At 39.5% G+C, this 17658-nt stretch overlaps 1 protein-coding gene across 6 annotated transcripts in view; it reads left to right on the top strand.

Moving 5' to 3' along the window:
• Positions 1-17658, top strand: part of B3GNTL1 (UDP-GlcNAc:betaGal beta-1,3-N-acetylglucosaminyltransferase like 1) — a 108230-nt gene that overhangs the window by 71821 nt on the left and 18751 nt on the right. For all 6 annotated transcript variants that reach the window (XR_009279032.1, XM_058852161.1, XM_058852159.1 and 3 more), the window contains exons 7-8: positions 2038-2133; positions 10294-10418. Coding sequence is in view for 5 of the 6 variants with exons in the window: in XM_058852161.1 (XP_058708144.1) it covers positions 2038-2133; positions 10294-10418 (221 nt within the window). In the remaining variant the exon portion in view is untranslated. The remainder of the gene's footprint in view (positions 1-2037; positions 2134-10293; positions 10419-17658) is intronic.

The following is a 17658-nucleotide window of genomic DNA, read 5'->3' as shown; positions in this document are numbered from 1 at the left end:
CATCCTCTGTGTTAACATGAGTGGCTTTTGGATGTTTTCTCTCTAATTTTTCCCATCTGTTCTATGTGGTTTCACTGAAGTGCCCGTGGAACACGCGTTCTCTCGGGTGGTTGGGTGGATGCTCTTGGCACGTGAGCACAGTTAATTGCATGGAGCTCCATCTCTAAGGTGAAGTGTTCTTCTGTTCTCTGAGGGACCTGACAGCTCCCAGGAAATGGCATCCTGGCCTCTCCAGACACATTTCACAAGTGATGGGCTCAAAATTTACTTTTGAAGTTTTTGTTTCTTTCAGAAATGAGATTCAATGCAATGCCCTCTGGCCTGGATTTTCTCCCTGCTGCTGTTTTCTTTTGGGATTACTGTTTGGTCATTGTTTGGTTCAGGCCATACTCAATTGCCCTTGTAATTAATGTGGAGCTAATAACCATATACTGAGTAATCATGGCTGCTCTGCTTTTCTGGGGTTGTTTGGACTCTTTCAGCTCCCACTGACTCTTGTGGGGGAAGATTTTCACATTTAACACCTCTGAACTAGAGTATTTCAGCTCTGAGCAACATGCTGACATGTTAAGACACATTAGGTGATAGGATTGTTCTGACTAAATATGAGTGCCTAGAATTGAAGTGTCTGGATGCAAATGAGTCACCCTAGGATCCCTTTAGTGAAGTTCTGTCACTGTGCTCTTGGAGCTGGCTTGCTGTGTGCTTCACCCTGAAGTTTGGGCAGATGCCCATGAGAAAAGTGGGAGTAGGTCACCTGTCAAATTTTGATTAGATTTCTAATTTAATTAATCTAGACAGTTGATTTAAATGTCTTTATTTGGCTTTAAATCCATGTTTATCTGTGGAAATGGAAGTTGCCAGATGTAAGAGTTTGGTGTGGAAATCCCTCAGAGGGGGATTTCTGACATCAAGAGGAACACCTTTAAAATGTAGATGCTGAGATGCATGTGACAAATGTACACTCAGATGTACAGGAATATTAATATTACCACTGTACCATGCTATGAAATTGTCAGCTTACAGGATCAGCATTGTCATTTGACTGACAGGAGTTGTGCAGTTGGTTTCTTTTGCCTTCATGCCCCAGGAATGAAACTCTGTAGTTTCTGTGTTGCTGCTGGAAGCAGGCACAAGCTCCTGCCTTCGCTTTGCACATTGTGTTTGACAAGTTCACTCTCCTCTTTGCCTGGGTACTTCATCTTGTGCTAAAAGAAAGATCCAGTTTACCTCCTGTAATCCACTTTCTGGCTTATTTCACAGTTGTATTTACAACAAGTTCATTTAAAGCTTCAAAGACCCATTTGTATAGTTCTTGGCTGTCACAAATGAAGAGATGAACTTAATAGTTACTCCCTTTTCTCTACTTAAAGCTCTTCCTTTCCAACAACCTTTTATTGTAGGTGCCCCTGAGTAGCAAATCCACAGTACTCAGGTAATGTTTAAAACAAATTGCATTTTACTTGTCCAAGCTTGATTAGGATTTAAGTGTCTTTGGCAGAAATAAAAGATCAGAAATAAAAGATGGTGTAAAGCTCTGAGGTAAATGAAAGTTCATACTTAATATATAAGTAAGGAATATAAAGGAATATAAATGTAAGGAATATAAAATGGAAAAAAAAAGCAATGTTTAGCAATCTTTCAGTTTAAGAACTTGAACTTCCCATGATTCTTCTCAATTACTTCACTTCCATGCCAAATAAAGTGCTAACTCCAGTATAATACTCTAAATTTGGAAAAATGTTTTAAGTACTCTGCATGTGTTGGAGCTTGGGAGACAAGAGAAGGTCATGGAATATGAGGCAGGAACCAGACTCTCCTTTTGGGCTGTGGTACCTGGGAGGTTCTGGTACAAACTGCACTTCCAACACTGAGCACCTGCTAAATTTCCAGCTCTTGCTCTTCTCAGTGCTTGAAATTGCTGAAGGTTATCCACAGGCATAATTTCAGGTAAATGTGTAAGGTCTGCTTTGTTCCTCAGCAGCTGCTGGGTTTGACATTTTGTTAACTGATGGATTTTTTTTCTCTCTTTCCTAGGTGTTCACTTCCCATGGGCCTACTGTGATCATGCCAACCTGGTTCTGCTCTCGAGAATGGTTTTTTCACGTGGGAAGATTTGATGAGGGTGGAAAGGTGAGTGGTGCAGGTGATCTGTAGTCCAGGAGCCATCCCTTTGTTTAACAGCTTCTGAAAGCTCTCTACCTCTCTTATTAAGGAACAATAGAGACGGGGTATAGATGAAAACTGAGCTCTAAAAACACCTGGGTCATACAATTTTTTTAGAAAAACAGCCTCCAATCAACCAAAGTTGTTTGGGAATAACCCTGGTGTGGGAAGGACCTACCTGAGATCGACACATATCTATTGTGTCAGCAAACCTGGAAAAATGCAAGGTTTCAGATATACAAGCTCCTCTTGGGTCCCTGGAATAGATGCTAAAAACAGGTGGGGCCATAGTTTTGTTATGAACTATCCCTGCAAGGTGAGGCAGGCTGCTGACAGAGGTTGGGAGAGAAGAAAAGTGCAGAATGGCAGAGAGATAAAAGTACATTCACCTGAGGGGGAAGGTTTATATCTCTCAGAGGAAAACAGAAGGGTCATAAAACCATTACAAGTAGAACTCATTTATCCACCTGCCTCATGTCCTCTTGTCAATCTTAGTTCTTGTGCTTGTCCTTGGAAGATTTTAGGTAGCTTCTCCTCAAAGATCAGAGGTTACAAATTAAATACCTTTGGTCTCAGAAGTGTTCCTTCCCTGACAGTCAGGTTCTTTGTCTTTATGAATTTCCTTCATGAGTTCAATTGGATTGCTTTAAGCTCCTCAGTGTGTTTATGGTATAAAATCCATGGATTTCTGTTAGCAGTATTTATTGTGGCAGTTGAAATATGTTGACAAATAGATCTAATTTATACACATTTGGATCCATTTTGTGTGGTTTGGTTCCGAGAGATTTTGCTTCCAGTGGTTTTGGTGAATTTTAGGGCTAAAATGGGTGGTTCTGATTATATATTTTTTTTAAAAGCTTTCATTTATTAGCACTCTAAAAAATCTGCTAAGGCTATTTCCTATTTTATTATTTAAACTACAACAGATGATGATGATGATTATTTTTATAGCTTTTAAATGAAGCCCTTCAGTGCCATGCAGTGTGTGTATATATATACATGTGTATGTATGTATGAGTATATACAAATATTATTCTTTGGGCTGCCAAAAAATTCTAATTATAAGTAGACAGCAGGCAGAGAACTGAACTGTTTATAGCAGTGAAAAGATTTGCCCACATGGTGGGTGAGTGGAAGAGCTGGGAATGGTGCCTGGCTCCCAGTACAATCTACACTTGCTGACCCATGCTCTTTATTTCTTTTTTATTATTATTTCTTATCATTGTATTTTCACTCTCTGAAGGATGTTTGACTTCTTGAGCGTTGTTAGTAAGCTCCAGAAAGCAAGCAAGTTAAAGCAGCAGCAACAATAGAACAGCAAGCCTAATGATAAAGTTCAAGAGGTTAAGCTAAATAGTCTATTGTTCTGTGCTTTTTGCTTTTCATTTTGGCTTTTTTTCCTCCTTCTTTTGTTTTTATGAGTTGGGTTTTTTCTGTTTTGCTCTCTCAGTGTAATTGTGTAGGAACTATGCCACTGCTTATTCAGCTGTAGTACACTGACAGTCTTAATCCTGATGATTTTCCAGCCACAATGCATGATATGTCCTTCTAGTTTGAAGAATTACGAGTGATAAGCTGAGCATATTGTTTGTCCCTATTGTGAAGTGTCCAACATGTCCAAACTCAGGCTCTGGCTGATGCAGAGGACCTTCAGAAAAATACCCTATGAACAGGACAGATCTGAACAAAGCAGTGAAGTCAAACCTTTGTCTTCTGTGGGTTTAGAGGACAGAAAATCAAGTCTTAAATCTTCAGCATTTAGTGTTACAAAGTATTTAGCGTTGCTCTAACTCGTTCATTTTCATTTGAAAGGAATCCCTTTAAGGCAAAGAAAGTTTTCCTCTGTGTACCAGCAGAGCTGAGAATACTCTGCAGGGTCTCATCCCTGTGTGTATGTTGTGACCTGAGCCAGGATCTGTGTTAATCTGATCACTTCCATCTCCATTTTTGAGTTAGTGTTTATTAATGAGACTTGTGATTGTCATACTGCTGGAAGTAAACACAGGAACAGGCCAACAAATCTCCATGTTTTCTCCGTTTGCTATACTATTTCTTGCCAAAAAGCTGCATTTCTCATTTGAAATTAAATCCAAACACCTGTTCTTCATATTTCAGTGCTTAGGAAAAAAATTGAGGATAATCCTTCCATGGGAGAAATTGTGATTTGATGTTTATGGTGACAGAGTGGGTGGACAGATAAAATACAAATAGATGTGCTATGGTGTAATCCTTTTTTTATTTCAGGTGGATATGTATGTCTCTCTCAGCCATTCAGGCTTTAGGTGAAACAGGTTTTTACAATTTTTTTTTAATTTAAATTAAGTTCTTTGTGATCAAGATCTGCAGTTGTTGGAAGTGTATTCCTTTTAGGTCCAAACAAAATAGTACCTTCATAAATGGTCTCTAAGGGCCTGACAGGTTTGTTTTATATATTAATTAACTAAAATGGTAGAGGTTTTATTTATGCAATCTCTGGTAAATGATAATTAAAGGCAGAGTACTGAGAAGATTTTAGCAAGCTCTGATGAGTTCTGAGACTGAGATAATACAATGGAAGGGGTCACAAGCCTAGAAAGTAAAATTCAAATAGTATCCCCTGCTGGAAGAAGAGTCACGTGATGAACCATATTTTTTACTTACTTTTTTTAGGAATCTAAAAAAAATTAATATTTTAAGCAGTTTTTGATAAAGAGTGCAATACTCTTCCTTATGGAAGGAAGTAGCTGCACTTCACTAAACCTTTCAGAACTCCCATTTGACACTTAGTGTGTGACATTACCATGGGTGGCTTTGCTGCTGGAGTTTTTGGTGTCTCCTAATAAGTAGCACCATTGTTAAAAAGTAATAACCGTGTCCAAAAGCATCACAAAAAATTGTGCTGAGGAAAAAATGCCCATGCTCTGGTCTAATGTGAAAAGCAGATTTTGAAGCTGGATCATCTGTTGGAGTGGGGAACTCCCCAGTCGTGTGCAGTGGGAGATGAGGTGCCTGTTATTAGTGAAGAAAAGTTATTTTTTCATGTGTCTGACAGAAGTGCTGAGTACAAGGAGAGCTGAATAAATGATCATTGCTACTCTGCAGGCTCCACTCCATGCAAGGGTGGAAAATTGCAGTCTTGGCTCTCTCCAAGCAGAATTACTCTTGACATCACAACTGTTACATGCCAAACTTGTCTCTTTCTCTAGGATTTTACCACAACTTGGTTCCAAATTTCCTGTCACCCCTGTGTTTATCCTTCCTTTTTAAGTGTATGAAAACTGAAAATGGAGTGACAGCCTTAAAGTTCTGAGCTAATCTCAAAGTGTAAACAGGGGGAAATTATTCTTAATGAGCCCCAGATGGAATCGTGCATTGTAAACCACCAGCCTTTCTGAATACAAACTGTGCCTCCAAACAAAGTGTCTGGAGCTCAGTTTCATTCTGTTTTTGTGATAAAAGGTCACAAAAAACACGAAGTGAGGAGGTGTCAAAATACCCTTTTGAGCACAGGAGGCTGAAGGCCATGGTGTAAAGCTCGGAGGTAAATGTAGCTGTTAGGCACTCACTGATGCAATTTTCCATGTTTCTCTGCCAGAGCACACAAATGTCATTCCTTTCAGAAAGGCAAGTGGTTACAATAATGCCTGAGAGGTAAAAGGCTAAGTAGGATTTTGGTTTTTTGGAACATGAATTAAAATACTGTCAGTCTGTCAAATAACCTATCAAGATGCTTTGGGGAAAATCGGGCATAAAATACAGGCACTACTGGGTTTTTTTTTTTGTTTGGTTTTGGCTTGAAATAGTTAAGGCTGAACAGAGATCAATATTTGATCTAAAAAGCAGAGAAAAAGTGGTGGAGCCAGTGATTAATTACACTTATAAGCTATTTGAAAATTCACCCCATACCCCATGTCTAATTATATTTTCCGCTAGTCTGTTATTAAATATCATTTACAATTTACCACCTCCCTTCCATTTGACTTCCCCATAATCTTTGTTTAACTGCATTTCTCTGTGCCAAGACATTTGGTTGAAAGCAAGCTTTTGGAGTTTCCTTTAACCTGTTATTTCCCAAACAATGAAATAAATGCTAATGGGCTCCAGGTCCTATAATCAAAGCAAAATGATGGAAAGCCATGATTTGGATGGGAGCCAAGAAATGAAGGGACAGATATGCGGAAAGGGAGACTTAAGAATATCTTGGCTAATCCTGTAGAAAAGCTATTAATAGCTATTTAGTTCTTTCCATTCACCAATTTTAGGCTCCTCTGAGGAATTAAAGTGATTTTTTCTGTCCAGCAGTAACCCTGACGGTGCTGACTGGTTTACAAAATACATACCAATTTACATCCCAGTTTTCCTTGATGCCTCTGATCAAAAGGGAAGACCAAGCTTTTCCAAACCTGGAGGATTTTTTCCCATGTGGTTTGATGTCTCTCCTGTCTTGTTTGTCTTTGCTGTTTATTCTAAGTGCATGTATTCATGAAATATAATGGTAGATCTCCCATTTCCTCCAGTCAGACTTCTCTGCACAGGCTAAATCTCCACTGGTTGTGCTCACAAGGATCTGCCACCTCTGGCAGAGTGCCTGAGAACTGGGAGAGGGAGTCAAATGTGACTGAGACAAGGTTGAGATGGATAAACCTACATTTACATCTCTGCAATGGTAGAGATGGATGGGGAAGCTGGGACAGATTGATTCTGTGGCAGAATCACTCTTATCTATTTGGTTTAACAGTAAAAGTCAGCTTTTATATTTATTTATATTATGTATATTTACATTTATTTTTATTTATATTTTATATTATATATTTTATATATGCCTTTATAGCCCCATGGTGGTTTCTGTCCAAATGAAGGATGAGGGCCCAAATGAAAGGACTGCTGTCAGCCTGAAGTGCTGCTGTTGGTCATCCCAGGGCTACAGCATGAGCTCACCAGGGGTTAATGGTTACAGCATTGCACAGGGCATCACTTACATTAAAACTCCTCCAGAAATTGCTGATCGTCTCTAGTGATGCTCCTCATCATTACTGATGGTGGAGGTGCAGGAGTTGTAGCCAGAATTGCTCGTTGGGAGATGCTTGAACCTCTTGGAAAAACATTGAGGTCGCTGGAGTTGGAGCACAGTGTGATGCCAGGAGTGAGAACAGCAAGAGAAGGATCATAAATAATTTAGTTTGGTCCCTGAACCAGGAATTACTTTGATTCAAGACAGGGTTCTGACAGCCCATGGTGTATAAAAAATCACTCCCCTCATCTGTACAACCATCAGCACAGCAAGCAATACCTGCCCAAAATACTGGGTCAACAGAAACCCTTCCCCTGTTCAGTGGGAATGTGGTTTTGCATTTGGCTGGTTAGAGCAGAGCAGGGCCAGGCTGTGCTTTTCTCTGGGAGCTGTAATTAGTTTATCCCTTTTTGCAGCAGAGGATGTGGGGTTGGGTTTTGCCTATAATGTGGAAAATTCTGCATGTAGTCCAGTAACATGTAAACTGTGCAATTTAATTGTATTTATTATTGCTGAAAGCTATTGATGTGGTAGCCTATTGCTGAAATGCTGGGTTAGTAATTGAGACTTTTAGCTATGGATATTAATTTTCAAAAAATACATTAAAATATCCCTTTAGTGGTTAAACAGCTTTTTCTTTCAAAGCTGTGTTGTTTCACAAAGATTCCTGGTGTTTAAAATGCCATCTGGATCCAATAATAGATCTCAACTGGGAAGGAACTCTTGTATTGCAGCAAACTTACACGCTCAAGAGCCTTAGGAAGTCCCATCCCTGCAGGATCCATAACACAGTCAACATCTTTCCTCTGAAAAGTGCGTGGCAGTGCTGCTCCTTTGTAATGTGAGAGGCCACTGCTGAGCAGTACAAGGCACCTGCTCCTTCCTAGGGCTGGGTGCACTTTATTCCAGAGCATTTCTGCCAGTTAAAGGAAAGCAAAAGAGCCCTTGGAACCAAACAGCCTTTGGAAAGATCCTTTTACTTCTGCAGTAACTCTTCTTAAATATACATGTTAACGGCTGTCCTGAATAATGCCAATGCTTATCCAAAAGTGAAGGAATTGCTGAGATGAATATGATATAATCATAAATCTCAATCAGAATCTGTCTCCTGCAACAAGCTGATACCTGCTGCACTTGTGCCCTGAGACATGATCTAGTGTGTGACCAGAAAAAAGAAAAAGGTTTAAACTTTGCTGCTGGCTCAATATTTCCCTTAAAGTCCACAATAAGGAAAATACAGAAATGGCTACAAGATAAATGGAAATAAATTGATTTTGTATTTTTCTTGTATTCTTGGTGGCTGTGGTTGCTGGCTGCCACTCCAGCTTCTCCCAGATTTCTTTTGTGGCTTTCAAAGTAGGTTCACATAAAGCATAGATTATATGAGCTTCTCTAAAAGTTTTCTTCTGCATTGCAGCTCTTAAAGCAGAAGTCAGAGAAATGTCTGCAAAGAACCAATATCTGCAGATGAGCTGCCCTTCGTGGGCCAGAGCAGAATCCATTTAATTCCCAATGAGGGAGCGTGGCCCAAATCAGTGTCACAAATGAATCAGAGTGAGGGCTGGAGCTGCAGAGTCCAGAGCTTGACTGGATTCTGATTTCTCCCAAGATAAACGTGTCCAGCTGAGGGTTTTGGAGCTGTTTTCCAGGGTTCAGAGATTTTTTTGTCTCATTTCTCTTCCACTCCCACACCCCTCTGGCTACTCAGCCTGGTGAACTGTATTGCTCTCATAACTAGAGGGCCAGTCCAGCACTTTAATTATAGAATCTCATTTTCTTAATTATGGAAGAAACTCAGAAGCTGTAGTAATAGGGAAAAATTTCAATTAATTTTTTTTTTTAACTTATACTCTTATTATTTTTCTGTGTTGAAATAGAATAGTCAAAATTGAGGTTGAGGTTTATGACCTGGTTATTCATATGTATGATATTGTCCACAGAAAGAAATGTATTTCAATCTCTTCACCTTCTTTTCCTTCTCAATTTTGTCATGTTATCTTTCAGCTTTTTATTAAGCTACACTTAAATATTTTCTTTGACCCACCTGGTTCTATAAAAGGGAGCTTTCTAGTCTGGTAAAAACCATGTGACCTTTAAAACACTGTATTGCTGGGAAGAAATACCTGTATTTAAACATGAAAAGATGAAATGTTCTAGTATTTCAAGAAGTTGTAGCTTTGCAAAATATAAATAAACACTACTTTTTTTACCTTCTGTGCAGGGCTTTAAAGGTGGGTTTATGCTTTCATATGCCACAAAATGGAATTGTGTGCTATAATTGCCCTTCTGACACTGTATCACTTGCATGAAAATTCTCTGATTTTTAAGTGGAAAATGTTGAAATGATTGTGAAATCCCTCATTTTTCCTAGAGCCTGCTAGATCCATAATTGCAGGCACTTTTATCCTGTAGCATTTCCAGCAAAGTGGGTGCAATCCCGTAAGGGTGAATGTACCATGGAAGGAAGTTTCAAGAAAAAAAATAATTTTCAGATGTTGCCTCATTCTGAGGTTGCCTTTATTGCAGTTTTTATTGAAGTCTGTCATTATGGGGCCTGAGTCACCTTTCCTATTTGTATGACAGCCAGAGAAAGGAGAATTCCAGTAAAATGAGAAAAAAAAACCCTTCTCAAGTCACTTTTCAGTATAATCTATTTGGTTACATGGAACTTTAGGCTGCACAAGCTGTTTAGCAGCTGGGTTTCTTCTCCTTTTGGATTCACTTGCACCAAGCTTGAGATCCCTGTCAAAATGAGATGATGTTGATTTTTCCACCTCTGCTCTTGCAGTCAGCTGCACTTCATTATTAAATAACACTGATCATTCAGCAGCATTAGCTGCATTTATTCCATGACCCATTAGAGAAGTTCATTGGGACATACACAAATAATTATTATTATTATAGAATCAGAGATGGGCTTGGGTTGGAAGGGAACTTAAAGATTTTCTCGATCTTTACCAGGTTGCTCCAAGCCCCATCCGACCTGGCCTTGGACACTTCCAGGGATGGGGAATGCACACCCTCCCTGAGCAAGAAGTATTTCTGAATAACAATCCTGCTGAATATTCATTTGGCAAAAAAAACAGTCATCTTCAGATGTAACTGAATACTGATATAATAACTGTTTTCTGTTGCAGGGTGTCCCAGAGGATTTGTTGTTTTTTTATGAACATCTCAAGAAGGGTGGTGGAGTCTTTCGAGTGAACCATTGCCTCCTGCTCTACCGGTACCACCCCCAGGCTGTGACCCACTCTGTCCTAGAGTAAGCTGTGCTTTCTTGGAGAATTTAAAAGTTGGTTTTGTCTTGGATCATAGGCAGCAGAGATGGTGAAATTGCATTGGGGATTTCATTAGGGTTTTTAATATGTAATACACGAGGGTTTCATTCTCATGGTGTTTGCCATGTGAACCATAATGTAAAAGGTATTTTTGATTTCAAAATCAAGTGCCTCGATATTAAAAAGTAAACAGAAACTTGTAATACCAACAAAAACACTATTTTGAAAAAAAAAAATAAAAATAACCAGACCAAAACCAAACCTTTAATCTGATAATGTGCTGTCTTTACATATATTATTTTCTTATTTTAAAGGGTCTAAACCACCAAAATCAGATAATGAGGTTTGAAAAATCCCTGAGGATATTTAGGAATAATTATCTCAGGTGCTTCCTTGAAGGTGCCTTTGTTGCCTGCTGCCTTTCCTGGGCTGCTCAGCCCCTAAACGCGATATTAAATTGCTGATTCCTCTACATGCTGCAAGCTGAGCCAAAGCTGTTCCTTTCTCTCATGCACTGACATTAATAAAAAATTACATGAGCTGTGCTGTCCTTTAGGAATCCCATGCCAGAATCACAGTGGTAATTAAGTAAACTGTTTTCTTACTGATTAATGATGTAAGTACACTTTTCAGTCAGTCCTGGTTTTATGGCTTTGTAAAACTGAACATTCCTGTGTACATTTTTGTTGTCCATCCCTGTATTGTATTGCTGTACATAGCAAAAATCATACATACATACATACAAAAATACACTGTAAAACAACTAAGTCCCATAGACAGCACAGTCATGGTTAATGTCACTACAGATATTTAGAAATACATATAAATGTGCTTTTCTATATAAAATCATTTAACTATGAAAAGGTCATTCAAGCAAGTAGTACATATGATTTTGATTTTGCAAACAAGCATGAGATAAATTATTTTATCCATGTTGAAATGTAAGGATTTTTTTTGGTTTTTTTTCCTTTTTAGCTGTGTGATCCTTTTGGCAGTTAGTGACCAACTTTTCAGCCACACATTATGAGATGCTAAGAACTCTTGGAAGCCTTTTGCTTCTATCTGTGGGAAAGCATCTAATTCTTGGAAATTAATTTGTTTTGAATTTACTGCAAGCTGTTGCTTATTCAGATCTCCAAGGTTGTGTGGCACAAGCACCCTGAATTACAGCATCCTGGGGGAATGTGGAAATGCTGTGAGCTGTTTCAGATGTGCGGGGTGCGTGTCCAAATTGGCGCCTTTCTTGTCTCATTCTAAGAAATCAGAATCTGCTTTTCCTCTTGGCTTCCTGCTGGTACTACTGGGGATGATGTTTGGTGTGACTTTCCAAACATGAGGTTGTGCAACAGCTCTTTGGCCTGGCTCGTTCCCTTGTTTGTTGCCCAAGTTGGGAAGGGTTGCCCAGTGTTTGTGCCTGGAGACCGAAGTGCGCGTTGAGCAAAAAGAGATTAATGGACTCATCGCAAAGGTTTAAGTTTATCATTTAAATTGGGTCTTCCCTAATTTTCCTCTTGGTCATTCCACACTTTTTAATGCATATTCTGACTTTTCTAGCAGCCTTTTTCTTTATATAGTATGTTTCGTTCAGAATTTTCTGGGGTGTTTTGCTTTTCGCCATTGGCCCAGGTCATCTTTTAATTTTGACTTGATTTAGACCTGTATTTGGAAGTAGTAGCTCACCATCCAAATTAATATCTTGTCTCAGATCAAAATTATGTTTGTAGTAAAGTTGATTTTTTTTTTAAACACTACGTGCCTAGTTTCAGTCTTAAAAACCATAACATGATGTTTTTATACAAAGGTGCATCATTCATTCTTTGCAGCAGTCACTTGTAGCCTGTGATGGTTTCACTTTATGTGGGTGTCTTTCAGAGCCTTCTAGGAGGAAAGAAGCCTCATTGCATTTTCAGACTACCTAAAATATATATAAAATTGCTTGGCAAGTTACATTTGGTTCTTTTATTTTTAGTTAGTATGTATAATTGTAAACATTCATGTGCTTTAGGTCACTTCCTATGATTAGTATCCTTCTGGAACAAATATCTGGAGTTGAGAATATCTGTGAAGCAGGAAACTAAATCTTATTTGCATTCTCCCTTACCCTGGAGGCATCAGTCTGCATTATAAAATGTTTTGGGTGCGTGACAGAATCTGCATGAAGTTCAGTGTCTGTATTAGATTGCATGAGGTGCATGCAGAAATATGAATGTGCTCATTGTCATTTCATCCAAAGTCTGTGATGGATACCTACTGGATTTTGAGAAACTTCTCTTCAGCTAGGAATTCACAAAATGAAATCCCACTTTTCATATCTCTTGGATCTAAATCACTTTATTTGGTGTTGTATCCTAGGGCTGTGTGTACTCAGCACTGCACAGCCACATTAAATTGATGTGAGACCATATCAGAGTTGCTTTCGAGTGAGGAATACTGGAGCAAGAAAGTCTAATGTGTAATAAAAACATTTTAAAATTCACAGATTTTTATCTTGCCAAAGGGGAGAGAAAGGAACTGTATATACAACAGTACCTCACTGCAAGATGAAAGTGAGCTTGGAGTTAGGTGAGCAATAAAAACTTGCACTTGTCTTTAGGTAGTGCTGCTCATGAAGACAGGTGGTTGGGGCATGCAGCTAATCCTTGGAGCAGTTTACAGGTTTTTAGTCAAGGCAAATTTAATACATGTGGAAAATAAGGTTTTGCAGACCTTCTGTCTAAGATCCAGGCAATTCCCTTTTACACAGAAAAGGTGAAGTGCACCTTCAGTAATTTCAGATCCCCTGTGCTCAGAATGAGGATGATATTGCTCTGCAGAAATAAGCAGAATTACATAATCTATTGAAAACATCTGGCTTCAGGCTCTGGAAGCTTCCACTGTCATCTGAGTGAAGAGGAACAGGCAGTAGTGTGAAACACACATTTGGCTGTTTCAGAGGTGCTCTGAGGCCAGGTCTCGGATCTGTGGCGAGCACAGGAATGCCTCCTTCATTTCCTGCACAAACACACACAGCCAAAAATAGGCAGGACAGGGGAGTAGCCTAACATATTCCTGTAGAGCTGAAATTAAGATGAGGTCAACTTCATTTTTATCTTCCACGCTTGCATTTGGCACTTCAATTAAACATGGAAACTAATGACCTCATTAGATTCTTGAAAAGTAAATGCCATTAACATTGATAGTCTCTGTCTCTCTTAATAAGCCTTTCATGAAAAATAGGCCACAATGCAAACCATGCCTCAGCTAATGACCCATGACCTGAAGATGAACTCAGACATTAATAGAACCTATTAACAGTGTAAATGTAATAACTCAGTGGGACGATATAGTCCAGCAATTAATAAGTTCACACGAAGTTCAACAGAACAACAACAGTGAAAAAAATCCGTTTATTCACCAGTATGGCCAAGGTTCAAACACAATTTATTTCTGAATTTCCTGTGGATGGTAAGGGCCTTGAATTCTGCATGCAACCCTGGCTGTAAGGGATCTGGTTTTTCAGCTCTCACTGTGATGACAAAGTTCTCTGTTCCTCAGTCTCTGGTTTATGGATTAGGTGAGGTTCACCTATCATACAGAACTCTCTTACCCTGCCATCAATAAAAAAGGCCCTGGAAGAGGCCGTTCACTTGGGCAGCTCCTCTTCCTGCCTGGTGTTACCTGAGCACTGTGCAGGGCCAGCACAGGGAGAAAAGGTCAGATTTATGGATCTATAGTATTTCTGTGCATGGCAATCGATGCCTCAGATTCCAGTACTGTTCAGGATGTTGGGCTTGTATTTCTGCATTTCTCAAGTACTTGTACATCTGTCTTTGCTCTGTGGATTCACTTATGTGGCCTCACTGGGGGAAGGAGGGGAAAGGCAGTGCAACAATATGGCGAGGTTTGACTGAGCTCAGACATTAAATCATGTTGCTTTTATTGTCACATTATCTTTCATTTCAAAATAGGAGTAGAGCAGATGTTTCTTGACTCCTGTATTCAGTCAGTAGGTCACCACACATTTTTAACAGAGCTCCATTGTTGCATTACTTGGGTGGATGGTCTGCTAATAACTACTTGGGGCTGAGGAACACACGGCGTAGTCATTCTCACCCTCTGCATGAATACCCTCGTTTCACTCCTGCAGAATTTTGGCTCCTCTTCTTCCTCCCAGGCTCCATAACTGCTGAGCATTGAGGGGCCACAGCAAGTGAGATCTTAGGAAAATCATGTAAGCCTCAAAAATGACATTTCAAGTGGAAATACTTCTAACGTTTCTTTTACAAAGTTGTGACAACAAAATGAAAGCAATGGGGGAAATAATGTATTTCAAGACTTAGGGTCAAGAAAGAGTTTTAGAATGTAGGAACAAATTTGTACAGTGAGAAGAATTTTGTCCCACCTTCTGTCTGAGGAAAATCTTGTGACCTGAACACAGGCTTGGACATGGTACTAAAGGCTGCTGCAAATTGCTTACTCTCATCTTTTCTGAGATTGGTAGGAAAAGCTGTCTTGATTTGGGGGGATGCAGAATAATAACACCTCCTAGGTTTTGCTGGTGGCTGTGAATATGTAATAACTCATAATCTGAAAATAGCTGTGAGAATCATCTCAGAGTAGTGGTTTGTACAACTTCTAGATCGTTTCAGGCATTTTCTTTAATTACCCTTTGCATGTTGCTACAGCTCCTGTCTGGTGCACCTGCACTGGCTCGTGAAGGATGGGAAAATGGCATTCCCTGATCCCTCGAGGCAGGAATCCCAGTTATCTATTCTGGAAACATCAAAAAATGTGGCAAATTAGGTGAACCGGAAACCTGAAGGGAATAACCGAAACTCTCTCCTCTGACACCTGTAAGCTCCCTTTTGCCTCAGCGTGTGGGATTGTTTGTGCAGAGTGAGTTCTCACAAAGATGAAGCCTTGTGAGTGTCACTCGAAAAGCTCAGTCACAAATTCTCCCCTCAGTTCTGTGTTTATCTGATAGCTTGCACTGTTAAAAGTATTTCAGGGTTAACTCAAGACTTCGAAGTGTTTGATGTAACTTAATTTTTTCATTGAAAATACACAATATGGAGGTGTGAGCTTCAAATGCTCTTCTGTGGGCATTGTCATAAGAATGCCTCATAGTGATGCAAGCAAAAAAATCCCAACTGCTGGGTATATTGGCTTAGTTTTTGCAACCCACAGTACACATATAAGAAAGTTTTTAATTGGTGTTAAATGAAGCTGTCTGACAATATTCTTGTGGTTTAACAACAGCCCAATTAATTTGGAGTTTAATACCTTTTATTTTGGAGTGCAGTTCTCTTGCAAGCTTTCCCCACTTGCATTTCCAGTATAACACTGATAGGTGAGATGTCAGTAAATCTGCTTCAGTCTGAAATCTTCATGAGTGCTTAACACTGAGATTTGCTCTGATTGAATTTTGGCTCAGCAGGGACTCCTGTGGCACTGAGGCTCTCATGGCCTAGACAGCAACCAGAAACTTTGTGAAAGAGCCTGGACATCAATCTCCATGAAAATAAAAACATCTTTTATAAGCCTGGGGGTAGATGGCAGTGTTTGCACCACACCTAGAAATTGAGTAGAGGTTCTTTTCCTACCTTGTAAGGCTGCCTGGTTTTTTACTTTAGCTTTCTTAATATTGCAAACTCAAGTGGAAAAGAAACTTGCCACTGTCACTCAAGCCAACAGAACAGATTCTGAAGTTCCTTTGGAATGTAATACAGTGTTATCCTTCTGAAGTCACATTTCAAAGGAAAATCACTTTTAAAGCCTTTCCATTTATGTGCAAAGCAATAATCTTCCTTTTTAGAAGAGTGCAGAAGCTCTAAAATGTCTAGTAAAGTGATCCTGGAAAAATACTTGACCTTCATATTTTGCTCCTTAAGCTTCTCTTCTGGGAATACAATATGCTGTCATGAACATGGAAAAAGGCAAGTGTCAAAGGAATCCAGCAGCAGTTAATGCATCTTGTGGTTGCTTTAGAAGAGATTTTTGATCAAATCCAATAATTTCTTTTCCTCCATTAGTTGAAATGCTGATGCAGAGCCATGATCCTTGAAAGTGTGGGGAAATTTTATTTGTGCACGAGGTTTTTCCAAGTTATCACACATTCAGTGATGAAGTGCTGAGCAGGATCTGGCTGTGCTGAAGGGAAGGGGAAGTCACTGGGTCCTGTGAGGGCTGTGTGGTCTTCAGAACATAACTTGGGGCTGTGAAGGAATGATGCAAATAAGCAAATGGAAATCCCCATTTGGGTTGCTTTAAATAAGGAGACACCACTAGAGGTTCATCAGAATTTCCTGGGAAAGGTTACAGCTCAAGGTACCTTGGTCAAGAGATGTAGGTTAGGAAGATTCATTTGTCAAATTGAGAAAAATCAATTTATTCTCTCTTACAATTAATAATTCTGAGGTGGGTTCCTCATTAATGAATATTAAATGAATGCTGGAAACAAAGCATATGTTTCTAACAGCAGGCAGTTTTCTGTAATCCAAGATAAATGTTGTACTCTGAAATATTACATTATAGGGTAGGGCACACACACTCAAACATGAAAAAAGCTGTAGTTGTCCAAGTGGATTTGCCAGTTGGGAGAAATGAACAAACTGCTTTCCTTGACATTGTTTTCTCTTTCTGAGAACCTGTCTTGAACTTGTTGAAGATGTCAGCAGATTTTCAGTATCTAAGGCTGTTGGATGGGCCCTTGCTGTGGATGGTTCCAGAGCTTTGGGATTTGTCATTTGGTATTTGTGTCACCCTTGTTTACCTCAGCTGTCACCTGGCTTGGAATGTGGAATATGCTGTGGAAGTTACCCCAAAGATGAGGACTTAAAGGTGTAATTGCACACAGACCTCTGCCAGTTTGCTTTTTTCCTAAAGCATGATTTAAAAAGTTCTATGAGGCATACTGTGTTTTAGAAGGAAAAAATAAGCCCCACTGCTTTTTGTTCCTAGAAATGCAGTTTCTTATGAAAGTTGCCTTCAAATAAAGGGACAGTCAAATTTGTGTCATTGCTGAATAACAACTGGGAACTTTTACAGTTAAATCTGTCTTATTTGGTGTGAAATGTGTGTGTGTGTGCAGGCTGGGCAGTGTGAATGCTGTGCCAGGGGGTTTTGGGAGGGACTGGGCAGCTCTGGGGTTGTTGCTGGAGGGAGTCACTGATGCAGAGCTTTGACACTGCAGTGCTGGAGGCTCAGCCAAGTACCACACTGGAAATGCATTTATGCTCTGGGGCT

Source organism: Poecile atricapillus, chromosome 17 (assembly GCF_030490865.1).
Source record: "Poecile atricapillus isolate bPoeAtr1 chromosome 17, bPoeAtr1.hap1, whole genome shotgun sequence".
Lineage (NCBI taxonomy): Eukaryota > Metazoa > Chordata > Aves > Passeriformes > Paridae > Poecile > Poecile atricapillus.
The sequence above is the reverse complement of the archived record's forward strand: the minus strand, read 5'-3'. Positions and strand labels throughout refer to the sequence as shown.